At 65.0% G+C, this 26,128-nt stretch overlaps 3 protein-coding genes and 3 non-coding genes across 7 annotated transcripts; 4 read left to right on the top strand and 2 right to left on the bottom strand.

Annotated features, from left to right (window-relative positions):
• Positions 1-72: 72 nt before the first annotated feature.
• Positions 73-2,916, top strand: APEX1 (apurinic/apyrimidinic endodeoxyribonuclease 1). Of its 2 annotated transcripts, none has more exons than XM_067542532.1 (5): positions 73-206; positions 484-618; positions 711-889; positions 1,527-1,719; positions 1,803-2,916. In XM_067542532.1, the coding sequence occupies exons 2-5, from the start codon at positions 552-554 to the stop codon at positions 2,315-2,317; spliced, it is 954 nt and encodes a 317-aa protein (XP_067398633.1). In that variant the 5' UTR covers positions 73-206; positions 484-551; the 3' UTR covers positions 2,318-2,916. The 2 variants fall into 2 exon arrangements, with proteins under 2 accessions (XP_067398633.1, XP_067398634.1); XM_067542533.1 differs by having other exon boundaries at positions 138-212.
• A 902-nt stretch (positions 2,917-3,818) lies between these two features.
• Positions 3,819-8,141, bottom strand: PIP4P1 (phosphatidylinositol-4,5-bisphosphate 4-phosphatase 1). Its single transcript, XM_067542534.1, has 7 exons — positions 7,880-8,141; positions 7,215-7,405; positions 6,854-6,960; positions 6,409-6,514; positions 6,120-6,172; positions 5,752-5,842; positions 3,819-5,659 (listed from the first exon to the last, which is right to left on the bottom strand). Exons 1-7 carry the CDS (start codon positions 8,019-8,021, stop codon positions 5,516-5,518), a joined length of 834 nt encoding a protein of 277 aa, XP_067398635.1. The 5' UTR covers positions 8,022-8,141; the 3' UTR covers positions 3,819-5,515.
• Positions 8,142-8,899: 758 nt separating this feature from the next.
• PNP (purine nucleoside phosphorylase) lies at positions 8,900-12,097 on the top strand. Its single transcript, XM_067542529.1, has 6 exons — positions 8,900-9,006; positions 9,985-10,154; positions 10,237-10,340; positions 10,431-10,606; positions 10,692-10,882; positions 10,982-12,097. The coding sequence occupies exons 1-6, from the start codon at positions 8,978-8,980 to the stop codon at positions 11,194-11,196; spliced, it is 885 nt and encodes a 294-aa protein (XP_067398630.1). The 5' UTR covers positions 8,900-8,977; the 3' UTR covers positions 11,197-12,097.
• A 2,013-nt stretch (positions 12,098-14,110) lies between these two features.
• Positions 14,111-14,182, top strand: TRNAP-UGG (transfer RNA proline (anticodon UGG)). Its single transcript has one exon. It is a non-coding gene; the product is annotated as a tRNA-Pro (tRNA).
• Positions 14,183-17,596: 3,414 nt separating this feature from the next.
• On the top strand, positions 17,597-17,668 carry TRNAP-CGG (transfer RNA proline (anticodon CGG)). The gene has a single exon. It is a non-coding gene; the product is annotated as a tRNA-Pro (tRNA).
• Positions 17,669-20,142: 2,474 nt separating this feature from the next.
• TRNAP-UGG (transfer RNA proline (anticodon UGG)) lies at positions 20,143-20,214 on the bottom strand. Its single transcript has one exon. It is a non-coding gene; the product is annotated as a tRNA-Pro (tRNA).
• Between the last annotated feature and the right edge of the window lie 5,914 nt (positions 20,215-26,128).

Below are 26,128 nucleotides of genomic sequence, written 5' to 3'. Positions count from 1 at the left end.
CTGACGCAGTGCCCCGCCCACGTGACAGCGGCCGGGGCTAGCCCCGCCCCTCGCCCTCCCCCGCCACGTGACCCTGGATCCCGCCCGCACGTGGCCGCCCCGCCTGCCCTAGAGCCACCGCTGCCGCTGCTGCTGCGCTTTGTTCCGGTCCCGGGGGGCAGCGGGGCGCGGATTGGCCGCCGAGCGGGTGTTTATCGTGCCGGGAGGTCAGGGTAGGCCCGGGAGCGGGTGTTTATTGAGCTGGAGGAGGGCTGTGATTGGCCAGGGAGCGGGTGTTTATTGCACAGGTCGGTGGGTGTTTATTGAGCTGGAGGAGGGCTGTGATTGGCCGGGCAGCGGGTGTTTATTGCACAGGTCGGTGGGTGTTTATTGAGCTGGAGGAGGGCTGTGATTGGCCGGGGAGCGGCAAGGCGGGTGATTGGCTGGAGATTAGGACTGTCTCCCCGGCCCCTGATTCCCTGCGCCCCCCTGCTCCCCCCACAGGCTGCCCCAGGATCCTGCGGCTCGCGGCTCGGCGGCTCCTGGGTGCGGGGCCCGGCTGGAGACGGGAGATGCCCAAGCGGGGGAAGAAGGTGGCGGATGGGGCCAGCGGCGACGAGCCCGAGCCCGAGGCCGCAGGTAAGTGGGGCGCAACCCCCCCCGGCCCTGCCCCCGGCCCTCCCCCCATGCTCAGCCCCACGTCCCGGCTCCCTTCTCTCTCCCCTCCGCAGAGCCCCAGGCAAAGAAGAGCAAGAAGGGGGCGGCCAAGGAGAAGGCGGCGGAGGGGCCCATCCTGTACCAGGACCCCCCTGACCGGCTCACCTCCCCCAGCGGGCAGAAGGCCACCCTGAAGATCACCTCGTGGAACGTGGACGGGCTCCGGGCCTGGGTCAAGAAGAAGGGGCTGGAGGTAGGTGCCGGGCCAGGCAGCTCCGGCCCCGTTCGTGCCCTGGTCTAGAGCGCCAGGTGCTGTACAACCTGCTCAGGCCATGCCGTCCGTCGCAGAGCCTGCCGTGCGGCCTAGCGGCTACAGCGCGTAGCGCACGCAGGGAGGGGGGCTGGGAGCCCGGACGCCTGGGTTCTCTATCCCCGGCTCCGGGAGGAGAGCGGGCTCTAGTGGGTTACAGAAGCTAGGACGCCTGGGTTCTTTCCCCGGGCTCTGCCGACGGCCTGCTGGATGACCTTGGGCAAGCCTGTTCCCCTGCCCGTGCCTCAGTTTCCCCGCCGGTGCAATGGGGCTAACGCTCCTAACCCCCTTTGGAAAGGGCTCCCTCGCAGGTCAGGACTGTGATTTTTTTTCCCTCCCCCCTGCACGAAACGTCCCCCAGGCTGGTGCCCGGGGGGGTGGGGGGGGCCGTCCCTGGCAGGGGGGCACTTGGACTCCTGGGTTCAGAGCCCCGTTCTGGGAGGGAACAAGGCTTCGCTTCCTCATTCTCAGAGGATCCCAGGGATGGGGGGCTCCTGGGACGAGTGGGGAGCCGTGGGGCAGCGGGGAGGGAACCCAGGCATCCGGGCTGACAGCCCCGCTCTCCCCCCCCCCCCTGCAGTGGGTGCGCGAGGAGGACCCGGACGTGCTGTGCCTGCAGGAGACCAAGTGTGCGGAGAAGCTGCTGCCCCCCGAGGCGCGGGAGATGCCCGAGTACCCGCACAAGTTCTGGGCCTGCGCCGGCGCCAAGGAGGGCTACAGCGGGGTGGCTCTGCTCTGCAAGACGGAGCCGCTCAGCGTCGCCTACGGCATCGGTAGGGACCCCCCCATCCCCCCCCGATCTCTGCCCCCCAGCCGTTCCCGTGCCCCTCTGACCGGCCCCCGTCTCCCCCGGCAGGCGAGGAGGAGCACGACCAGGAGGGCCGGGTGATCACGGCCGAGTTCCCCTCGCACTACCTGGTGACGGCCTACGTGCCCAACGCGGGCCGGGGGCTGGTCCGGCTGGGCTACCGCCAGCGCTGGGACGCCGCCTTCCGCGCCTACCTGCGGGGCCTGGACGCCCGCAAGCCGCTGGTGCTGTGCGGGGACCTCAACGTGGCCCACGCCGAGATCGACCTGAAGAACCCCAAGGGCAACAAGAAGTCGGCCGGCTTCACGCCCGAGGAGCGCCAGGGCTTCGGGGCCCTGCTGGCGGCCGGCTTCGCCGACACCTTCCGCCACCTGTACCCGGCCGTGCCCCACGCCTACACCTTCTGGACCTACATGATGAACGCCCGGGCCAAGAACGTGGGCTGGCGCCTCGACTACTTCCTGCTCTCCACCCGCCTGCTGGGGGCGCTGTGCGACAGCAAGATCCGCTCCGGGGCCATGGGCAGCGACCACTGCCCTGTCACCCTCTACCTGGCCCTGTGAGCGGGGCCGGGCCCCCACGCCTCCGTAGGGCCCCCTAAGAGGAGATGGGCCATACGGCCCGATATGGCCCTACACCTCAGCCCCCACACCTCTGTACGGCCCCGTGAGTGGGGATGGGGCCTACAGCCCCCATATGGCCACCACACCTCTCTATAGCTCCGAGTGGGTATGGGCCATACAGCCCCCATATGGCCCCCACCTGTCTGTATGGCCCTGTAAGAGGGGATGGGCCATATGGCCCGATATGGCCCCCACACCTCTGTAAGGCCACGAGTGGAGATGGGGCCTGTAGGGCCCCATGAGCGGGGATGGGCCATACGACCTGATATGGCCCACACACCCCCCATATGGCCCTCACACCTCTGTTGGGCCCCATGAGCAGGGATGGGCCCTACAGCCCCCATATGGCCCTCACCCCTCTCTATGGCCCTGAGTGAGGTGGGCCCTACAGCCTGATATAGTTCCCACACCTCTGTATGGCCCCGTGAGCGGGGATGGGTCATACGGCCTGATATGGCCCTGACCCCCCTGTGAGCGGGTTGGGGGATGGGCCCTATAGCCTACTAGGGCCCCCACACCTTTGTATGGCCCTCTGAGGAGGGTGGGGAGATGGGCCCTCCTGCCCCCATACCTCTGTATGGTCCCCCCGAGTGGGTATGGGCCCTACCGCTCCCATATGGCCCCCACGCCTCTGCATGGCCCCGTACTGTAAGAGGGGATGGGCCCTACAGTCCCTGTTTGGCACCCATACCTTTGTAGGGCCCCATGAGAAGGGATGGGCCATATGGCTTGATGTTCCCATACAACTGTATGGCCCCGTGAGCAGGGTGGGCCCTACAGCCCCCATATGGCCCTCACCTCTGTATGGCCCCGTGAGCGGGGATGGGCCATATGGCCTGATATGGCCCCAACCCCACTGTGAGTGGGTTGGGGGATGGGCCCTACAGCCCAATATGGCCCCATTCCCCTCTACAGGCCCTGTGAGGTGGATGGTGGTCCCATACACACCTCTATGGCCCTGGGAGGGTGGGGGGAGTGGCGGGAAAGGGGCCCCCTCACACCCTGATCAGCGATGACACCCCCAAAGTGAGACCTGATTCAGCCCCCAACTGGTGGGGCCAGGTGAGCGAATCCCAAAATATCAGCAGGTCCCTCCTGCACTTCCCCATCCCAGAAACCCTGAGCTCCCCAGATTCAGCCCTGAACCCCCAAACTCACCCAGCAGCCCCCTGGCTTCCCCCCCTCCCAGCTACGAGCCAGGCCTGCCGGCAAATTCCACCCCTGTACACCCCAGGATTATTTTTTCCTGTAGAATGAAGCTGCTGCCCCTCCCCCCGGGAAACCAGCCCCCCCGATTTGGGGGGACCCCCCTTTGTGCGTGAGGGGCATTGATTAAACGCTTGGAAAGCTGACGCTGTGTCTCATTGTGTCTGGGGGCAGGAGGGGATGTCCACCCCCCAGCTGCTCCTGGGCCTTCCTGGTGAGGGGGCCTGGCTGGCAAAGGGGGGTTCTGTGGGGCAGAGCTGGGCCAAGGGCCGCCAATGCTACCTGCGCCCATGTGTCTCGGGGGGAGGAGGGGTGACAGCCCAGCCCCACTGCTCTGGGGGGCAGCAAAAGGCCTGAGCCTAGCCCCCCATTCCTGGGGAGCTGTGCAGGGCCAGGGGCCTGTCCCCACAGAGTCCGGTCCGGCCCCACATCAGCAAAGGAGTGGGGGTCCCCCATCTGCAGTGGAGGGGTAGGCGCAGCCCCCCCCCCCCACCGGGGGGCGGGGGGGACACACCAGCCCATCTACAAGGAGGCTAGGCCCCAAGACTCGCTAGACACTCCCTGCCTGCGCTGGGATAGAACCCAGGCGTCCGGGCTGCCCTCCCAGCAATCCCCATCCCCCCCAGGGGGCCCCAGGTCCCCTCCAGCCCCACCGCAGGAGCCTGCTGGCTGGGGGATGGGCTGCCCCTCAGGTGCAATGAGCTGGTGGGTTCTCAGCCCGGCAGGGGAGCAGGGGCTGAGCGACCCCCCCGCCCTGGGGGTCGCCGTGGGGCCAAGCGAGGGAGCCAGGCGAGTGGGTGCCGTACATCATCTCTTTATTTACAGTCCAGGCATCCCTCCCCGGGCCCGGGTTCAAGTAGCGCTCCATGGGGGGGGGGGAGGGGAATGTCAGTATGTACAAGCCAGAGCAGCGGGGACCCCAGGAAAGGGGGTGAACCCCACATATCCCCTCCCCCCAGCTGGGATCCCTGAGGAACCGAGGCCAGAAACTTTCCATCCCCCCCAGCAGGGAGGGTGAGAGTGCGGCCCCCCAGCTCACCAGCCCCCCGAGTGCCCACGCCTGCCCCCCTCCATCACGCCTGCCCCAGACGTCCAGCCCAGGGAGACGGGTGGGGCACGGCCCCATGGGGCAGGAGAGGAGTCGGGGGTGGCATTGCAGTGATCAGCCCAAGGGGAGCCGGAGCCCGTGGGAAGTGGGGGGGCCCCACAGCATGCTGGGTGGGACTCCCGCCCAGAGCAGGAATGTGCAAAGAACCGGAGCAGCTTCCCCGTGGGCAGCAGAGCCGGCCCCCCGCTGCCCCCCACGAAAGGTTTGCTTTGGTCCCTCAACAAGGCAGGGGGCGCCGGCTCTGCCCCAGCCCCACGGCAGGGGACAGGCTGGCTCAGCAGAGATCAGGGCGGGCCGGAGACCACACAGCACCAGGGGGCTGGGTCCCTCCCAGCATCAGCCCCCCCACCCCAGTGCATCCCAGCCCCCCGGTATGTACTCAGCCCCCCCCACTTCACCTGCAGACCGTGTCAGCAAGGCAGACAAAGGGGGCACCCGCCACCCCCATGAGAGACAAGGAACCACCGAGGGGGAGTGGGGGGCTCCCTTCTTCCCCCCCGGTCTGACCCTGGCCACCACAGTTCAGTGCATCCTGTGTGCTGGGTCCCAGCTCCAGTGCCCCACATCCCTCGGGGTCCCAGTCTCCTGGGTCCCGCCTCTGGCGTCCCTCGGGGTCCCGGTCTCCTGGGTCCCGCCTCCGGCGTTCCTGGGGTGGGGGGGCCCCTCTTCTCAGCAGCATGGCAGCTGCCTCCACAGGTCACGTCCTGCTGTGGGGGGCTCCCGTCACCCCCCGGCTCCGGCTGTGGTGGGCGGGGCGGGCGCGGGCCGGAGGCGAGGGGCGCGGGAGCAGAGCAGGGGGCCGGCGTGGGGCGGGCCGGGGGGGCTCAGGAGAAGTTCTGGACGGGGTGGCTGACCCGCATGCAGGCCCAGTACATGGCCCGGCCCAGGCAGAGCACGGCCAGGAGGATGAGCAGCGCCCAGGAGGCGTAGATCCCGCCGTAGCGCCGGGCGTGCTTCCAGGTGCCGAACTGCGGAGAGACAGCGGGGCGGGTCAGCGCTGGCCGGGGCTGCCCCCGGGCCCCCCAGAGACCCCCCGCCCCTCCCCGCCCCACCCACTCACCGCCAGGCCCGTGGCAGCCGCGGCCGCCAGCACGCCCAGGAGGAGGCAGCAGATGCATCTCTTCCGGGGGTACCTGCGCCCGATGGACGAGCTGGAGGAGACAGGCACAGTCAGACCCCCCCTGCACCCCACTCCCCTCCCAGAGCCGGGGACAGAACCCAGGAGTCCTGGCCCCCCACGCTACCCCACTACCCTCCCAGAGCCGGGGAGAGAACCCAGGAATCCCGGCTCAACCACTCCCTGGCCCTTTGGACACCTAGCTTTCACAGCCCCGCCCTCTCCACTCCTCAACCAGCCCCGCCCCCAGGCCAGGTCTCTCGGAGCCCCGGGGCAGTGGGTCCCGCCGTGGGGCGAGGCTGGCAACTTACACTTTGCGGCAGTGCGGGCAGCGGGCCAAGGTGCGGTCTGTGAACTCCGTCCACTGGCGGGGCGAGAACCGGGGAGAGAAAGTCACGTGGGGCGGCCGGCCTCCCTGCTCCACCCACTAGACCGCGCTCCCCTGCCACAGCCAGAACCCAGGAGTCCTGGCTCCCCTGCCACAGCCAGAGCCAGAACCCAGGAGTCCTGGCTCCCCCGCCTCCCTGCTCCACCCACTAGACCGCGCTCCCCTCCCCGAGCCAGGGAGAGAACCCAGGCGTCCTGGCGGCCCCCGCTTACCAGGAAGGTGTTCTTGCAGTGCCCGCAGATGACCCGCACTCCCACGGGCTGGGGCTCCGGGCTCAGGGGCCCCGGGTGAACCGGGCCCAGGTTAATGACTCGTTTGCTGCCGCCGGGGGAGGGGAGAGAGAGGGACACGCATGAGACCGGAGCCCTGCCCCTGCCGGGTCCCGAGCCGGGCTGCGTGCCGGGGCCCCGGCTGGCGGGGGGGGATCCCCGGGGCCCGAGAGCCGCGCAGGGTCCCGGCGAGGGCAGGGCATTGCGTCTACACGGGAAGCGACACGCCCGGAGCGAAGGTGGCGACACGCCTTGCACGCGTTCCCGTCAGGCTGGCAACTCTCCCCCGCTCTGGCGCCCCAGGCTGCACGAGACTGAGACGGAAAGGAGGGGACCCCGAGCTTCTGCTCCCCCCCGCCCCCCTCCGGGAAGCCCCCCCGTGTCTCACCAGTAGGGCCGGGGGCAGGCGATGCGCTGGGAGGTCACCTTGCAGATCAGCAGGCAGTTGCAGGGACATCGCACGTACTTCTTCCCCGGGGGGGCGTTCTTGATCGGCTGCGGTGGAGACAGAGAGGGGCCTGAGGCTGGGGGGGTGCGGGTGGCCAGGACGCCTGGGTTCCTCCCTGCTCCTCCCCCCCCGCAGCTCTGGAGGGGAGCCCAGCCCTCTCAGGCCTCAAACTCCCTTGGGGTCTCCCAGCTCCAACCAGACTGCTCCAGTCCTGGGGGCTGGCAGACAGACGTACGGCCGGAGGGGGGGCCCTGGGAGGGAATTGGGGGGTCCAGCCCCCCCACCCGCAGCGAGGGCTCACCGTGGCCTCGTTGCAGACGCTGCACTTCACCACGTGCTGGTGCATCTTGCCCTCCACGTTGATGAGGCTCTGGCAGACGCGGCAGGTGATCATGGGGGCGCTGGCGCTGTCGGGGCTGGCCAGGGGCGAGTAGGGCGGGGGGTCCTCGCCGGGCAGCACGGCCGGGCGCCCGTCCGCAAAGGGCGGGAAGCCTGGGCGAGGGAACCACACGCTGCAGACGCCCCTGGCCCGGGCCCCCGCCCGAGCTCCTCCCCCAGACCCCGGCTCCAACCCGCCAGCCTCATGGCTCCGCCCAGTCCCCTTAGCTCTGCCCACCACCCTAGTCCCTCCCCGGCACCTGCGGCCCCCTCACTCCGATTTAGCCCCTCCCACCAACACCAAGCCCCGCCCATTCCAGCATAGACCCCCCCCCAGCAAAACCGAGCCCCGCCCACCCCGCCTTAACCCCTCCCACCCACTCCACCGTAGACCCCCCCACCAACACCAAGCCCCGCCCACCCCGCCTCAGCCCCTCCCACCAAGACCCCAGCCCCCACCCACTCCACCATGCACCCCTCCCACCAACACCAAGCCCCTCCCACCAAGACCCCAGCCCCGCCCACTCGGCCTTAGCCCCGCCCACTCCTCCGCAGCTCCCGGCAGGGCTCCGGGGCGGCGCCGCTCACCATGGGGCGGGGCCGGCTTCCCCGCCGCGGGGCCCCCGTAGGGCGGCAGCGGCGCCGAGGGCACGAGGCCGCCCGCCCCGGGGGTGCCAGGCTCGCCCAGCTCGGCCGGCAGCAGCGGGGAGCGTTCGCCGTCCGCCGACATCGCCGCTTCCCGTCCCGGCCGCCGTAGCGTCCGTGCCAGGGCCCCGGCAGCAGCGACGCCGCGGGTCACGTGAGAAGCGGTCGGCGGCCGCCCATTGGCCAGGAGGCGGCTGGGCTGCCGGCACGTGAGTCCGAGCCCTCCTCTCATTGGCTGGCTGCGGGCACTTCCCCCCACCTGAAAACAGCGCTCCCTGCCCATTGGTTGGGTCCGTTCAGCGGACTCCTCCCCACAGGCGCCCTCCCCATGTGACCTGAACTCGGCTTCCTCATTGGCTCAGCCACTGGCGCCCTCCCCACGTGACCCGCAGGGCTCGTCTTCCTGGCTCCTCCCCATAATCAGCCTCACGTGAGGAGGGAGGAGGCGTCTGATTGGCCAATCGTTCAGCCCGTCGGCTCCTCAGCGCCTTCACGGCTCCTGATTGGCTGGGCGCAGGGACGGCTCCTCGCGCGGCCCCGCTGGCTCCCGCCCATTGGCCGGCCTCGCACTCGCCCTCCCCCGAGTGCCCGCCCCCAACGGCTGCTCCGCTCCCGCCCGCCAGGCGCAGCGCAGCTCGTGGGCTGCGTCCCACGGCCTCCGGCCCCGCCCCTCGGCACGGGCCACGCCCACTTCTCAGCCGCGCCTTTCTTGGAACCCCGCCTAGGAGGAGGGGCCTGAGAAAGCCACCGCCCCTTTTCCCTGCCGGGAGGGGGTGATACTCTGGCCCCGCCCCCAGCTCCTCCCCCCGGAGTCTGAGGACAGGAGAGCCCCCCCCCCGAAAATCCCGCCTGCCCCCCACCCCCAGGAGCCGGGCCGGGGCCCTGCCGGGGGCCGGGGCTAGGCCGGGGCGGGGCTAGGCGGGGGGCGGGGCACTCCCGGGGGCGGGGCTAGGCGGGGGGGGCGGGGCACTCCGGGGGCGGGGCCAGGCGGGGGGAGCCCGGGTTCGAGCCGAGCCCAGCGCAGCATCGCGCGGACCCGCCATGGAGCCGGCAGCAGCCGAGGGCGGCAGGTGGGGCCGGGCCGGGCCGGGCCGGGCCGGGGGGGAGAGACCCGCGGGGAAGGGCTGGGCTGGGCTGGAGGGGCCAGTTCGGGGCCGAGCTCTGACCCCCCCCCCGCGACCCCCCCCGCACCCCCTGCCCAGCCCGCGGCTAGTTCGGGGTGAACGGGCCAGGGGCACTCCCCGGCCCAGCCCGCAGCGGGTTGGGGGGCACTGGAGGAGCTGGGGGGCAGGGCCGGGCTGGCGGGGGGCCGCGGGTCGGGGGGGGGGGGGGGCAGGGCCGGGGCTGGGCTGGCGGGGGGGGCAGGGCCGGCTGGCAGGGTGTGGGTCGGGGGGGGCTGCGGGTCGGGGGGGGCAGGGCCGGGCTGGCAGGGGGCTGTGGGTCGGGGGGGGGGGGGGCCGGGCTGGCAGGGGGCCGCGGGTCGGGGGCCCTTCTCATGGGGGTGACGAGGAGGGTCACGAAGGGCAGGCTCAGCTCCCCCTTCCCCGGCCTCACCCCCCCTTGCTGTGCAATTCCCTCCTGCCCCCCGCGGCCTCTGCTCCCCGCCCGGCTCCAGCCCGGTAGCCCCGCAGCTCCTGCCCCCCACTTGCCAGCCCGAGGTGGCTGCCAGGGCCCAGGAGCCGCTTGGCGCCTGCCCCGCTGCCTGGCGCTGATAGGAGCCGCCCCGCCTCACCCCAACCGCCGGGCTGCCGAGTGGCATCTTGCCAAGGGGGGGCTGGGAGCCCGGACTCCTGGGTTCTCTCCCCAGTGGGGCCATTGTGGCCTTCCACTTGCCCCCCAACTGTAGTCTCCTGTGTCCTGGCTTGGCGCCTGGCTGGGGGGTGGGTGGGGGGCGTCTCACTTCCCCGGGCGGCTGTCCGTCTGTCCCGCACCGTGCAGATCCCCGGGGAGGGGAGGCAGCGGGCCGGCGGGGAGGGCACCCAGCAGGGTGGAGCCCACGCTCCCGACTCCCCTGAACGTGCCGTGTCGTGTCCCCCCCCCCCCCGCAGGTACACCTACGAGCAGTACAAGCAGACGGCCGACTGGCTGCTGGCCCGCACCGAGCACCGGCCCAGCCTGGCCATCATCTGCGGCTCGGGGCTCGGGGGCCTGGCCGACCTGGTGAAGGATCCGGTGACCTTTAACTACACGGAGATCCCCAACTTCCCCCAGAGCACCGGTACCGGCGGGGGGGTTATGGGGGGAGTGAGTGCCGGGGGGGGGCTCCGGGACGGTTTAACCCTTGCCCGTTCCCCCCCCAGTTGTGGGCCATGCCGGGAAGCTGGTGTTCGGGACGCTGGCCGCGGTGCCGTGCGTGGTGATGAAGGGCCGGTTCCACATGTATGAGGGGTACCCGCTGTGGAAGGTGAGTGGGGGGGGGGATGTTGGGGGGCTGCGGGGCTGGTGTAAGGGCGGTGGCAGCCCCCCCTCCCGCCTGCCCTGCCTGCCCCCCCAGGTGACCTTCCCGGTGCGCGTCTTCCACCTGCTGGGCGCCAAGACGCTGATCGTCACCAACGCGGCCGGCGGGCTCAACCCGGACTACGAGGTGGGCGACGTGATGCTGATCCGGGACCACATCAACATGCCCGGCCTGGCCGGCATCAACCCGCTGATGGGCCCCAACGACGAGCGGTAGGAGCCGCCCCCCGACCCTCCCTTCCCCGGCCCAGCGCGGGGGCCTGGAGGCAGACCCACGACCTCTCCCCTCCCGCCCCAGGTTCGGCCCTCGCTTCCCCGCCATATCGGACGCCTACGACGAGCAGCTGCGGGCGCTGGCGCTGGCCGTGGGCCGGGAGCTGGGCTACGGGGACACCTTGCACGAGGGCGTCTACTGCACCTTGGGCGGCCCCAACTACGAGAGCATCGCCGAGTGCCGCTTCCTGCAGCGGCTGGGCGTCGACGCCGTGGGTGAGCCGGGGCGCGGGGTGGGGCCGGGGGGGGGGGGGGGGGGGGGGGGGCCTGGCCGGGCCAGCACCCTCCCCGCAGGCTGACGCGGCGTCTCCGCAGGGATGAGCACCGTGCCGGAGGTGATCGTGGCCCGGCACTGCGGCCTGCGCGTCTTCGGCTTCTCGCTGGTCACCAACAAGGCGGTGCTGGAGTACGGCGGGCGGGAGAAGGCCAACCACGCCGAGGTGCTGGAGGCCAGCCAGCAGGCCGCCCGCAAGCTGGAGCACCTGGTCTCCGTGCTGGTGGAGCACATGAAGGCCGCTGGTCTGGCCTAGCCCCGCGGCTCGGCCAGCTATCCGGCCAGCCGGCCCCTGCCCGGGTCTGCGCTTCATCAGCCCTGCCCTCTGTCCGGCCAGCCCCGGGAACCGTCCCCTTCTCCGTCTGCCTGTCCGCTCTGCAGGTTCCCCTGTGCGCAGATCTCCTTCCCACAGCCCCCGGGACGCCTGCCCCCGAGCCCCAGCCTCCCTCACCGGAGCGAACGCCGCTCCTAAATCCCACGGGCAAATCCCACTTCCTCACAGCTGGTGCCCCGCTGGGGAAGGGACCAACCCTCGGCTCGGCGTCGGCTGGGCCTCGCCACATTCCCCCCGCTGGACCAGCCCGGCTCTTCCGCAGGGGTGCGGCTGCTGCTTAGTTTTTGTTTTAACCGCCGCTCTGTTTGCCGCCGGGATTCTTCGGAGCCCGCACAGGAAGGGGGGCCCCGACGAAGCGGGGGTCGGCCCCCCGCCCTCGCACTTTATCATAGGACCACGCCGTGGCTGGCGCTTCCGCCTCGTGTACACGGCTTGCCCTGGCTCACAATACAGCAACGGCAGAACGAGCGGCCTCGCCTGAGTTTGTTGGGCGCCCTGTGGGGAGGTTGGCTTGCAAGGGCGGGGCTTGGATGGGTAGAGGCGGGGTCTATGGTCTGCAGGGGCGGGGCTTGGATGGGTAGGGGCGGGGTCTACGTCTGCATTCCCCTGCCCCCCCCCCCACCCCTAGGGAGCCCCCCACTTCTGTAGGGTGGAGAGATGGGTTGAGTCCTTGGCCACTGCCGGGCGAGGCCCCCTGGGTGGGGTCTGAGCTGGGCCAGGTGCCCCAGAATCCGGGGGAACGGCCCCATAGATACGTGTCTGTCCGGCCCTCCGTGAGCCATTCCTTCGGCGCGCTTCTGAACCCCTTGGGCCGCTCCTCCCTTTCCCCATCCCAGCCAGGACGGGGCCCAGCTGTGGGAACGGCGGGTGCAGGGGGGGAGGTGAGCCCCGCCCCGCTCAGTGCTGACCCGGCTGGGGGCGGGGGCCGGGGCCGGTTCCGGGAGGGCAAACAGGAGAGTCCCAGGCTGGGAGAGCTGAAAGATACCTCGCCACGTCCCTTCCGGCCCCACATGTCTGGCTCCAACCAGCCCCCCCGACGTCCCCGTGTCTCCTCTGAACCCAGCCACCCCCTCTCGCGGAGTAGGAACCCCAGCTCCGGGTCCACCCCCCCCCCCCCCCCGTGTACGCCGGACCCAAAACCCGGCTCATGCGGGGGCCCTTCGCCCAGAGGCGCCAGCGCGGTGCTCCCAGGGGGCGAGTTCCCGGAGGTTTCATCCCCTTACACGCTTTGTAACGACTGATTCCTCGGCGCCGGCTCAGCCCTGTGGGGCAGGGAGATGAGGAGAGATGCTCCCTTGTAGCCCAGTGGCCCGAGCATGCCCAGTAGGTGGCAAGCCGGGGCAATTCAGGGTGGGGGGCAAATGCACCGGAGCCAAAGCCAGGGAGCTGGCAGGTGGGAGGAAGTTGGGGGTCACCCTCAGCGGGGGGTGCAGGGCGAGCTGCAAACTGGCCTTTCCTGGCACCGAGGGACGCAGGAGGAGTTGGCAGATAAATCGCCCGGGGCAGCAGACGGCCGGACCCTGCAGGTTCCCAGGCCCCAGGGGAGGTTTGGAAGGAAGGAGCTGAATCTGGGATGAACGTTTGACCTCAAGGGAAACCCCTGGCGTGGGGCGAGCAGAGGTTGCATGGAAACCAGACCCGCTGGCGGAGCCTCTGGGGTTAGTCTCCAAGGAGAAGGCAAGAGAACCGGGCAGGCAGGGAGCTGAGAGACCCCCGGGCTGCAGGGCTCTGGGGAAGAGGGTGCGGCTGGGGGACCGGAGGCCCTGCCATGCCGTGGGGGGTGGGGAAGACGGGTGCAGTTCCTCTGATCTGTGACGGGTCTGAGGCCCTTTCACCCCTGAGGATCATCCAGTGGCAGGTAGTTCCGGGGGCCAGTGCCAGAGACGGCCCCACCAGGCGCAGCTTGTGGGGCAGAGCGAGCCGGCCTGTGGGGCTGGGGGCATGAGTCTCACTTTGGGGGCTAGAGGCCCTGGGTTCTACACGGAGTGCCTAACTCCCTTAGGCTGTTCTGCAAACAGCTCCCACTGCCTACATCCAGCCCCCGGGGCAAATGGTTGTGAAACCCCTCTGAGAACGGGCCCGGGGGCTTCCAACCCAGGTCTCCAAAGACACTGGACCCCAGCACGTCCCCGCTTGTTTATTCCCATGGTCTGGCCTTCTCCACCCCGGGTACAACGCTCACAGCTCCTCGCCCTCCTCGCCTGCAGTCAGAGATTGCTCCCTGGTGAAAAATGACACCGTTGAGTCATTAATTAACATCTGGCGCTAGGCCAAAGCTGAGCACGGGCCAGGGGCGGGAGGACGTGGAAGACGAGGAGCAAAGAGCTGGGTTAGGGAGTGTGGCCGGGAACCGACGGAGAGATGCAATCTGTCGATAACGCAGTAGGAGCCGTGCGGACGGCGAGGGTCAGTTCTAGCCCAGCATCACGTACGACGAGCTGGCTAATGAAGGCTGAAGGGACGGCGTCCCCGAGTCCGCCTTGGTTCACCCGTCACCCCAGCGACAGGAGAACGTGGCTCAAGTCAGCGCTTCTGAGACAATCTCACTTGGGCAAATGATGGACAAGGAACCGGCCCTGGACGGAGGCGGGGAAACTCCTCCACGGCCTTAGCACAGATGAAGCCCCGGCCTGGACGAGCCGAGCAGGATGCCGTGGGTCCCTCGAGACAGGGAGGAGCCCTCTGCTGAGCCGTCGGCTGGAGGAACATCCAGTGGCAGGGAGTTCCAGAGGCCAGCGACGCCCATCAGAGGCGGAGCCTGCAGGGCAGCAGCAGCTATTGGGACAGAGTGACACAGCTTGGCTCACAGAGGGCACCACGCCTGTTTTTAACAGCTGGCTCGTTGGTCTAGTGGTATGATTCTCGCTTTGGGTGCGAGAGGTCCCGGGTTCAAATCCCGGACGAGCCCTGTTTTTGGAGATAGCCTTTACAAAGCAGCCAGAGCCGGGAATTGGAGCCAACGGCTGCAGGGGGCTGCAGAGAAAGCTCTGGCGGGGGCACAGAGCGGCTGTGGGTGGCTTAGAAACGGCGGCTGTGTGGGCGACTCTAACAGGTGCCTAACACCCTGGGGCTCTTTTGAAAGCAGCTGTGAGCGTCTCGATGCCTGCATCACCCCCTTGCTAGGACTGTCTGCGAAGCGGCTGTACATGGTAGGATGGACGCCCAGCTCCAAAGAGACGAGCTGGGTGGGGCCTCCCCCATCCCCAGAGTCCCCGAGAAACAAGCCCTGAAGCAGGAAGGGGGTTTTACTCCATGGGGCGAGGTTTCGCCAGGCTGGCCACTCGGCGGCCGCTTGCCCACTGGGGCGTTTCCAGCAGTGGCTCCTGCACCACGGCCGAGATCAGCCCAGATTTCGGAGGCCGGCAGAGCTGCGGGCCCCGGGCTTCAGAGCCGGGTTCTTCGCAGCCGGGGGGGTTGTTTTCCCACCGAGACGTTCGAGCGGCTCCCTTTCCTTTCCAAGCGCAGCGCTGCACCGGGCTGCCAAGCGGGGGCCGGGGGCCAGCAAGAAATGGCATCCGAGCACTAAGACACGGCGCAGTCCCGGCAGGCCGTCACCCTGCCAGGCGTCGGTGTGTGGAAGGAGTCAGAGAACGGCTTTGTAAGGCCTGAACGTGTTCTCGGCTGACGAGTTGTGGGTCGAAACTCGTGCAGATGGCTAAGGATTTATCCGACTTCCCAGTGCCGGGAATAAACCTCGTCAGCATTGTCTGTGCTGCCTGATTCTTGCAGAAAGACTCCTTCCTGCTTTCCCGTTTCAAGGCTGGCCCGTTGGGCGATGGCGGGGGTGCGTCCGATGCACCCAGCCCAGAAAGACGGGCACCCTGGAGGTAGCAGTGACGGTTGGTCTGTCCGGATGGACCCAGCAGAGAGGGGCTGACGGTGATTGGAGGAGAAGGGAGGTGTGGCAAGGCGCTGGGCCTTCCTCGGAGCCTGGGTCGCGGGCTGCAGGAGGATTGAAGACTAGATCAGTCAGACCAGGACAAAAACTGTGTCTAAGACAGAGAGCCGGGCGGCCGGGAGGGGTCCGTCAGGTCCGGAGCAGCATTCACACACACACACTCACAAAGTGCTGCCGGCCGGTGTGATATAATGACCAGTCCTTTCATGCGTTGCTGTAGCCAGCCCAGTGGTGGGCATGAGGAGGGAGCCGGGGCTCTGTCAGTCGTGGATCCGATGCCCCAAGATGACAATTGCAGAACGAGACCGAACGTTTCCGTGTTTTTACCCCGTCTTTGATACTTGCTGCCTCTGCTGTAAGTCTCTGGGCCCGGCTGTGCCGTGCTGCTCCGGGTTCAGTACAGGTGTTCATCACCAGCTCATTGCAAGCAGGACCGGTCTCTTCTTACCGTGCTTTGGCTGTTCCCAGGGTGGAGCCTTCTGTGCTTTAGGGGCGTTTATTTGCAGGTTAGGTTCCTTGCTAGGTTTTCTTCGGCCTTCGGGCTCAGGATGGGGCAGTCGGGGTCTGCACTCCCCGTTCTGCTGTCAGAGCAGGCTAGGCTGGCGTCTTTTCATGCCCTGCACACACAGAGGGAATTTATCAAGCTATTTGTAGGCTCAGTAGTACCAGTGTCAGGACAGAGCTCACTGCAGAAACGGACACGGTGCAGTCCACGTCTGCCCCACTGGACAGCGCCGCGCCGTTATCAGAACAGCAAAGGGAAACTCTCTCTCTCTGTCTCACTTGTACAATAAACCGAGGCGTCTGCATCGGATTTGTTTGCACAGCTCCTGGGAAGGGCTCACGCCCGCAACTGTGCGTCCGTCAGTCCCTCCATCCTGCACTTCCCCCCGTACCAGTGGGACTGTCTGCATCGTCCGTCTCTTTTCCCCACATACCTCCCGTGGTCTGGGCTCTGGCTACCCCCCCCATACCCCATACCAGCCCCTCCTGTCTCCCTTCACATGCCAGGGGCTCTCTGCACCCCCTCCTCCCCCCGTTATTTTCTGGCTGGCTGGAGATCAGGCCCAGCCAGTCCGACTCTCATGGGCGCTGGCCAGAGATGGGTAGGGAAGCTGCATTGCCGGCGCCACGGGCCCTTTCTCGGCTCTGCGGCTGATTGCACTGGTGGTTGTGCTGGCTCTCTCAGGGACGCTGTGTGTCCGCCTATCCCTCCCTTGGCCTTCAGCCTGCCCCAAGAGACGGCAGGCTCCGGCCGTCCTGCCCGGCACGTTCCCCAACGTTTGGGACTCAGTCGGCAGCCCTGTTCCCGGCTCCTCGTGTTCCCAGGCAGACAGCCGGGCCAGCAGACGAGCGGGGCGGGCTCAGCCAAAAATTGCTTCCCCGGGAGGAACCGCAGTCAACGGCGTGGAGGGACGGACGCCTCGGTTCTCCTGGGGCGAGGAAATCCAAACCTGGCGCATGGGCATTCGGGGTGCGAGCGGCTGCCTCAAGGGGGGCTCCTCCTTTCTAGTCCCGCAGCCCGTCAGCATTGTTCCGGGTCGTTTCCACACAGATCGACAAGAGGGGTCTGCCCCGAGGAGCTTACAATCAAAGCGTCAGACAGGAGCTGGCAGATGGAGCCCGGCAAACAGGCGGGGGAGGCCAAGGAGACGCTGACACGACGTCGGTGCCCGGGACGGGCGCTGGCCCCCAGCCGCTGGGGTGATTTTTGTGGGCCCCGCGGCAAAGGAGAGCTGGGAGAAGGTCTCTGAAGAGGTGGTTTTGCTGGGAGCGCGTCCTGGACGGGAGAGGAAAGGGGGGAAGAAAGCAGGGAGGGGCCCGGCCAGGGGAAGGAGGCTGGCAGCACGGATGCGGTGAGTGAGGGGAGATGGGTCGGGCGTCTCCGCCCCCCTCCTGCCGCGCCCCCCGGCCAACTGCAGGGATTGAACTTGGGCGGAAAGGAAAAGCCTTGAATGATGCCATCTGCGGGTTGCCGCACTAGCACGGGAGTCGCTTCCCGCCCGGCACCACAGGCGAACGGGGGAGAAAATGATTCAGCGGGGCTAAAGGTACGAATCAGGCAGCCAGCGTGAGTCCCCGGGTCAGCCCAGCGACGGGAGAAGGTGGCACCATTGGCCGCGCGTGAGACAATCAGGCTTGGGCAAGAAGCCAGCCCTGGATGGAAGCCGGGAAACCTTTCGTAGTGCAGCTAAAGTGCCGGCCTGAGGCAGCCCAGCAGGACCTTGCGGGTAGCCAGGGATGGGCAGGAGGCCCTGGCTGAGCCGTCAGCCTGCGTGAGACGCAGCGGCAGGGAGTTCCACCGTTCTCCAGGGACTCCGGTGTGCAGCAGATCTGGCAGGGCGAGGCAGGTCTTAAACACACACAGGTGCCCGAGGGCAGAGAGAGGCATCATGAGACCGTGCCATGGGCGTGTTCTTGTCTGGCTCGTTGGTCTAGGGGTATGATTCTCGCTTCGGGTGCGAGAGGTCCCGGGTTCAAATCCCGGACGAGCCCAGGGCTGGTGATTTTGCAAATTGCCCTTAGGAAGCACCTTGAGGTGGGGCGTGAAGCGGAGAGGGGTGGGTGGGCACAGCTGTGAAGAAGGGGTGGGTTTGAAATTGGTGCTCTCCTGGGTGCCTAACTCCCTTGGGCTCCTTTGAAAAGCCGCTGAATGTCTGAATCCACCCCTCAGTCCGGGCACAAAGTTGCCTGTGAAATCCGTCTGGGCGGGATCTGGGCCCAGCGGTTCCCTGCCGAGGGCTGGTCTGCACCAGAAAACCACAGTCTGTCGGCCGGCCTTGTTAACTGTGTCTCAGCCGAACGCAGCAGGCAAACCAGCCCCAAGGTGAATTTCTGGGCCTGTTTCGTTCTTTTCCCCCGGCGGTGTGGGTCCAGCACGCAGCTCTTTCAAGCGGAGGAACTGCCCGCCGAATCAGAGGCGAACTGTTTCATTCCCCTGCTGCTGGAAGAAGATGGCAGAAAGGCCGGTGTGAGGCTGTAAAGTGATTCCCTGGTGTCATTTAAAGCAACTCCGGCGTTGCAGAACGCCCGGCGAGAAGCCAGTTCTGATCCGAGGCAGGGAAACCCGCCACGGCCTCGGTGGAACGGACGCACCCACCTGAGAGAGCCTGAGGAACATCCAGTGGTGGGGAGTTCCGGGGGTCGACGCCAAGGCTGGCGACGCCCATGAGAGGCGGAGCCAGCACTGAGTGCAGAGTGAGTCAGCATGGCACATGCCTTTCCTTGTTGGTGTAGGGGCATGTGTCTTGCTGTGGGGTTGTACGATCCCGGGTTCAAATCCTGGCTGTGTGCCCAGGTCTCATTTCTGCACATTGCATTCAGAAAGCAGCTAGAGGAGCAGACAGGCTTGGGAGGTGACCCGGGCCCCAGAGGGGGGTAGAAAGCATGGCTCATTGGGTGCCTAACTCCCTGAGGCTGTTCCACAGGCACCTCTGAATGTTGAAATGCATCCCTTGTCCCGTGCACACAATTGGCTGGGAAATGCCGCTCGAGAGGAAAACCTGGATTCAAAGCCCCCTCCATGCAGCTGCAGCGTTCCCCAGCGAGACCTTTCTCATCCAGCCCCTGCCTTTTCACTCCGAGGCCGTCTCTCCAACCCTGCGGGCCCTCGCTGAGCCCTCTCTGTCTAGTCAGAGCTTATTCCTGCGTGAAAATCACCCTCCTAATTCATTAAGCAAAACCTTGGATTAGTCTCCAGCGGCTGGATTTGGGGTTCCCCCCCCCCGAATTGCTGCGTCACAAACCCTTACACGGGACGGATGCTTTTATTCCCCGATTTTACATGGCGCTTTGAGCAGCATAGCCAGAGCTAGTTGCGTGGTTGGTTGATTTAAAGGCGTGTCTCTTGCTTTAGGTCCAAGCAGCCTTGGCTTCAACCACCTGATAACTCTGGGCGTCTTTCCTCTCTCGCGTGTCAGGAATTTTGATAGGGCAAAAGCTGTTCTCGTAAAAGGATTTAAAACAAAAAAAACTTCATCTTGTTCCCAAACGGGCTGAGGTTTGGCTGCAACATCTCTTGAAACTCGGCAGCAACGGATCATTCGTCCTGTGAAAAAACAGCCGAGAAACATTTTTCCTTCAGTGCAAAATCAACTTTGCGTGAGTTTTGCAGGGTGTTGTCGAAAGAAGGAGCCGCCCCGCCCACCCCCCCGAGCCAGGGCTGTCCCTGTGGGGGCGGGAGGCGAAAACTAAACTTGGTCAGGAAAACGTTTCATTTTTTTGGAACAACGGATTTTTTTGGGGTGGGGACAAAAATGGATTCTTCTCCGGTTGCAAATTTCAGGGTAATGGGATCTCTCCCCGCACCCGCCCAGGCAGCTCAGCCTGGGCCTGGTTTGCCAGCCCCAATCCTTTCCGGTCAGGCGTCACAGTGAGATTGTTTCAGACGTGGCTAATTAAACAGCCTCGTCCCGGGCTCCGGTTTGTCTGGGACAGCCCCAGCTCCCTCAAACCGGTGTGAGAGTTTTATTAAGTGGTGTTATTTGTCACCAACAGCAGAGCAAGCGGGCGTTGAATGATGGCGGCAAATTTAGGTCGCTGGGGCTTGGGATCTGTGCCCTCCTCTGGCGAAATCTGCACATCAGCGGCCAGGAGGCCGGGCGAGGGAGAGAGGACGGACTCCAGGGAGCTGTGGGGGCGAGTACCCAAAGCCAATAGGCTTCCGTACCAGCCCTTTGAGAGGTGTAGGTTTAAATCTCACTGCTCCCAAGTGCCCCCTTGCAGAGTGATTTCACAGACACTCCTGGAAAGGGGCTGAGGGAGGGGGCTAGATGGTTTGTGGTTTTCAAGCAGCCAAAGGGAGTTAGGCACCCAGTGCAATCACCAGTAGGACCAAACTTTCCCCCTTCCCCTCGGCGGCATCCCTCGTTTCTGGGCCCCTTTATCCCACCTTCGCTTCCCGCGGCTGTCTGCTCCTCTTCCCCACCCCAGCGGCTTTCTAAAGGCAATTTACAAGAAGAAAAAACTCTGGGCTCGTCCGGGATTTGAACCCGGGACCTCTCGCACCCAAAGCGAGAATCATACCCCTAGACCAACGAGCCAGCTGATTATGCCTGCTGTGGTGCTTGCTCTGAGCCAGGCTGTGTCACCAGCCCACAGGCATCTTTGGTTCTTTAATAGCTGACTTCGCCCTGCAGGCTCCACCTCTCCTGGGTGTCGCCGGTGTCTGCATTAACCCCCGGAACTCCTCGCCACTGGATGTTCCTCAGGCTCAGCCTCGGTCCCTCAGAGGGCTGGTTCCTGTCTTGAGGGACCCACGGAGTCCTGCTCGGCTCTTCCAGGCTGGCGCTTGAGCTGTGTTAAGGCCGGGGCGGGTTTCCCTGCCTCCTTCCAGGCTGGCTTCTTGCCGGGTCTCCTTCCAAGCGAGGTTGTCACAGACGGGGCAAATTGAGCCCCATTCTCCCGTCACTGGGGCGGCCTGGGAATTCAGACCGGCTGCGTGAGCTTGGTTCTTTAGACCTCGTTAATCATTTTCTCACACGTTAACCTTTGCTACGGGGCTCGAGTCGATACTCGGCGGTAATCTGGTTACTTTCTGCGTAATCCACAGGCTGCATCGCTCCTCGGGTTACCTGGAATTGCACCGTGCAATCCACGTCTTCCCTCGGTAGCGTTCACACCGTCGCCTTTTCTTTCCTTCCTTTTCGGCTTCTTCCAGTCTCACTGGAGTTAAACATCTGCATTGATCTGACAGCTCAGTCCCTTTGGTTGGAATCCCCTCGTGCGGGGACTGGGACCCCCGGGGGCAGCCCAAAAATTAACCAAGGCCAGGCTTCACGCTTGCTTCCTCTGAACCAGTCAGCGGAGAAACACTGAGTGAATCAATCCCTCCGGCAGGCCGGGGTTCCCCCCTGTGAGCAGTTTGGAAAAACTGGGGCTGGTTTTCCTTTTGGGAAGTTTATTTTTAATGGGAAAATAAGCCCGGACTCACCCGTTCGACCAATGTCGGCCCACCCCCGGCGAGAGAGGTAACCCTCTCTGACCGTGTCCCGGCCAGACCGCACGGGGCTAAGAGAACCGGTCTTGAATTAAGTTGAATCCCTCTCAGGTCCGTGGGGTTGCAAATGAAATTGTGTGTGGTGTGATTGTGGAATTGTTTGTAACTCCTCCGGGGGACAGGCTCGTGCAATGTGTGGGTAGCACTTGGGGGCTGAAAGGGCCTTCAGGGAAGGGGCTTTCCTAGACAGCGTTTGGGCGAAGGGAAAGGCACATTCTCCCCAGCCTTTTGAAGCGGCGCCGTGTGGAGAGAGACCCACTGACAACCTGCTCCGGGAAACAAAGATCCCGAAACGGTGCAAAGGAAGGACTGAGCTTTCCAGGAGCGGCTGCAACGGCCTGAATTTCTCACTGCAAACGACCATGTGGGACCGGTTGAAATTCACCAGAACAAAAGCCGGAGACGCTTTTTTGCTCTCCGGGGAGCTTATCGGCACGCGTGTCCAGGCGGGTGTGTTTTCTCCAAGGTGCTTTTCCCTCCGGGGTGAAATAGGCCTGCCCGGGCGGTGCGGCGTGTCATGGCCTAAGTTGGCGGGGACAGAAGAGGAAGCAGGCAGGGCTGTCGAGGCAGTTAATGCAGCGAAGGCAGAGAACTAGGCAGCCTGGAAACGCCCTGCGCCGTGCTCCGGGGACCCTGCAGGTGGGAACGCCCCGGTCCTGCGCCCACTGGATAGAGCCGGATTTTTATGAAGGAAGGAAGAGGGTTATTTCTCACCGAGGAGCGATCTCTGACTACGAACAGACGGGGCCGAGAGAGACGGCTGCAGGGCTGGTGAGGCGGCTCTGAATAGGACTGAAAAAGCTGGGACGTGGCGGCGGCTCGTAGAGAATGAGAACCCACAGATCACAGTCCTGCCTTCAAAACACCAGCACAAGACGAGATGAAGTCAGAGCATCAAATCTGCACCTGGCAGGGTTCAAACCTGTGACATTTTACAGCTAACGCGCCATGCAACCTGCCAGGCTGTGCACTAGATACCTGGGAGTGGCCGTAAACAAAGTATGCCGCTTGGCAGGGAAAACTTTCCCCCCAGCTGTACGAGGATAACTTCTTGTTCCCCCTCGCCGTTATCTGCATGCGTATGCAACCAGGCATGTCTCGTTGTGCGCCGTGGGTGGTGGAAACTGAGCCAGCTGCAAGGTTTCTCGGCGTCCCTCTTCATCGCCGCCAAGCAGAAGATGTCCAGACTGGTCAAGCAAGCAACCGAAGCAGCTTGAGGCCCCAGAACAGCGGTCAAGCCACTCAGATTGCCCTAGACCGCCAAGACAGGCCACCAGCCAGGGAGCAGCTGGGCTCCACGCTTGGCTGTGGGCCGCCCGGTGTCCTTCTTTCGGGGGATCTCACCAGGGCTGAATTTGTAATGAAAGCAGGGCCCACCTGGCGCAAAGAGAAGCCTTGGATCTCCCAGACAATTGTGGGGCCGATTCAGGCGTTCAGAGGCTCTTTCAAAACGGAGCCAGATGCCCGAGAACGTGCCCGGTCCAGCAGGACTTTCTAACCCACCCTCGGCTTCCAGGCCCCCTCGAGGCCAAGAAGCCAGCCCCCAACAGCTGGCAGGGAGCTGTCTCCAGGCAGGGCTTTCTTGCTCTGCACGCCGGCGACTTTGGCTCTTTAACAGCTGCTCCACCCCGCAGGCTCCGCCTCTCCGGTGCTGGCGTTGACCCCCGGAACTCCCTGCCACTGGATGTTCCTCAGGCTGTCAGAGGGCCCGTTCCCGGCTCTGGCTCCCCACGGCAGCATCCCGGGGGTAACTAAAGCGTGGCAGGTTTCCCTGCCTCCGTGCAGGGCTGGCCTCTTTGCCGGGATCTGAGTGTCTCACACGAGGTGATTTGAACCACATTCTCCCAGCATCGGGGCGACCGGTGGACTTGGACCAACTTTGTGATCCTGTTTCCTCCGCCTCAGTTAATCATTTCATCGGACTTTGACCTTTGGTGCTGGGCTAAAATCGACCTTCGGTGTTCGTTCGGTTACGTCTGTGTCATCACCAGATTGTATCGCTCCTTGAGCGCCCGGCTTCGCGGTTTCTTTGCTCCTTATCACTGACGTCGTCCCACTGGCCGCCTGGGCTCAGGTTTGCTGCCCAGGGGATGGGAAAGGCTGCGTCCAGCTCCCTTGGGCTCCTGCCCGGTTTTTATTCAAGAACAAATCGTGTTGTTTTTCAATCTCTTGCTCCACACAGACAGGGCTCAGGGAGCAGGCAACGGGACGGGAGAGATGGAAAAGGCCGGGGCGGGAAAAGGAGACGGCCGGGAGGGGATCGTGCTAGAGGCTAGAAAGGCAGAACAGGACCTTCCCTTTGTCCCGCCAGCGCACGGGGCATCCCATTCGAGTCACTCGGGGCTTGGACCTGTGACTTTTATGACCAAAAATCTTTTCCGTCTCATGAGAGCATTATTATTTTCTCTGGATCCACTTTGCGGCTGCGTCTCTTTGGGCTCTGTCAAGACCACGGCCTGCCACCCGTTCCCCTGCTGGGAGCTGAGATGTAAAGAGCCTGGGAAAAAGCTCGTAAGACGTCACCGCCGCCGTGAGAAGCCGGCCGAGGTGTTAGCGGGGCTGGACGTTGCAAGAAGTGTGAGAGGACCGGAGGAAGAAGCCGGCTTCGTCCAAGCGAAGCGGCGCGGCTGAGACGCTTTGAGGGTTGCTGAGATCACGCGTGGTGGAAGGTGGAAGCCATGGAGCCAGAAACGAAGAGACCAAAATCGCCGTGACGGCCTAACCCGGGGACAAACTAACGTGGGGGATGGAGTTTGCTGCCCCCTTTCCTCCTCTTTGGGAGCCTTAAAAAGAAGTGTTGAAAAAAGACACCATCGGTTCAGCCCACCCGCCCTGTCCCCCGTCCCGGTGTGTCTCCGCTCAGCGTCCCCTGGCCTGCCAGCGCTGCGGCTCAGCTCTCTGCCGGCGAGGGGGAACGGCCAGCCTGGCCTGGTTTTTTCACCCGTGTCGCGTTATCACACCAGCCAGGCCGCAGTCCGCCGGGGCGGATGTTGGATTAGTAGCAGGGCCCCCGTGTTGTGTTCCCTTTTCCTGCTGGGTGATTTTCTGTCCCCACTGGGTCTTTCCTCTCGTCCTGTCTCCCCCGCTTGGCTTTCCTTTGAATCCTGAATTCACCTTGGTCCCCCAAACCTGCCTCGCTGAAAGAACAAGGATCCAACCAGATTGTAACTAACCAGGTCAACTCGCCAGCCCAGGCATCCCTGCCCCGTAACTAACCAGAGATCCACCCCCAAGAGCTTTGGGTCGCCCGTCTTCTGTCCCGTCGCTGCTCCGCCTAGCTTCTGGCTGTCCGTTCGGAACAGGGGCCGGAAACGCCTGGGAGGAAACCGGACCTTGCTCTTTTCATCAGACAGCGGCTGCTCTGTGGAGCGGAGATGCTGAGATTTTGACTTCCCGGCAGGTCCGACTAAATCTGTGACGTGTAATCCCTCAACCCCAGCTTCCGTGCAAATGCGTCTTTCGCTTGCTCGCCCTGCCTTGGGTTTAACCAACGCACGCTGGTTGACCGGAAGCTTTTGGGGCTTTGCAAAATCACCGAGCGAAACCAAGGCTCTGCTAAAAATAATCCCAGACCCCATAACTCACTAATGCCCCCCCGCCAGCCTTTGCACCTTTCACCACCTCTAGCCGCTTGCTCAATCCCGTTTGCACAATTTGACCGCTTTGCAAATGTAACTGACTGAAACTGAGCGGGTCTTTTTGACTGGCATCTCTGGAGGAAGCAGGACCCTGGGACAGACACAGCCCCCAGGGCCAGTGGAGAGAGGCCAGCTCAGGTCAGCCTGATTAACAGGGTGGGCAGGCTAACGGGCGAGCCAGGAGGGTGGGGGGAGCCCAGCCCTCCCTGTGAGCTGGGGCTGCCTGCCTGGGCAGAAAGCGGGGCCCAGCCAAGGACAAAGCAGCCGGCAGCTGGAAGAGGAGCACATGAAGCTGGGCTGAGCTGACCCGACCCGCGGCAGCAGAAGCAGAGCGGCATCCCAGGGAGCCGAGCCGAGCACAGCTGCACGGAGCGCAGTGAGCAGGAGCTGGGGCTGGAGCCGGGTGTGGTGAGCAGTTGGGGAGAACCAGGGGGACCCTGGGAGTGTGCGGCCACTGCCAGAGAACGTGTCTGACTCTCTGCATCCCTGCAGCACAGCCAGGGCCTGGACAGGGGCCTGCGACGTGTGACACGGACTGTGAACCTCCCTGACACCCCAGAGACGCTGTGTGTGCTGCCCCGGGCCAGGGGGCCGTGCTGGGTGTTTGCCTTTCACCTGTCTCCGCTTGTCTCATATTTTTATTTGATGTGTGGTTGCTGTTTGTGTAACACATTGTGTTGTGTTGTGTTGTGTAACACATTGTGTTGTGTTGTGTTGTGTAATACATTGTGTGGCTTTGCACTGTGTGCAGTGATCAGTGGTCAGGGCAGTGCCCAGTGCAGAGTTAGCACCCTGCAGTGGGGACACCGTAGCCCCTGCCCTAAGGGATCATGGCAAGATTGGGGGGTTGAGCCCCAGGAATCCTGGGCCCAGCCTTGTCGGGGTTACAGGCACCCCACCACACAGGAGATGGGAGGGGAGCCCTCGAGGTCAGCTGGGCCTCTGGGTAAAGGGAGTGGGAGCAGGGACTCAGATCCTTTTGCTAGCCAACTCCACCACGAGCAAGGAAAGTTCCCCACAGCAGCGGGCCCATTCCCCCACTTACACAAACCCTCCGGGCGCGTCCAGCGTCTGCCACCGACCTCTGCAAATCTCCTTTGCTATTGTCATTCGCCTGCGTCATCTTTAGCTTCTTGGGAGAGCCATAAAAACCAGACAGAAACTTGGGGCTCACCTGGGATGTGACCCTGTGCCCCTTTCACCCCCTGGGGCAGAATCAGACCCCAGAGAGCAGAGGTCGGGCTCTGCCCTGCCCTGCAGGATCCTAGGACTGAGGTCGTGTGTGGACAGAAGGGGGCGTGGCTCCAACCCGCGTGGGAG

The sequence above is a fragment of the Emydura macquarii genome, unplaced genomic scaffold (assembly GCF_026122565.2).
Source record: "Emydura macquarii macquarii isolate MOO-44397 ecotype Brisbane River unplaced genomic scaffold, CSIRO-AGI_Emac_v2 contig_713, whole genome shotgun sequence".
NCBI lineage: Eukaryota > Metazoa > Chordata > Testudines > Chelidae > Emydura > Emydura macquarii.
Note: the sequence above shows the minus strand (reverse complement) of the source record. Positions and strands in the feature narration are given on the sequence as shown.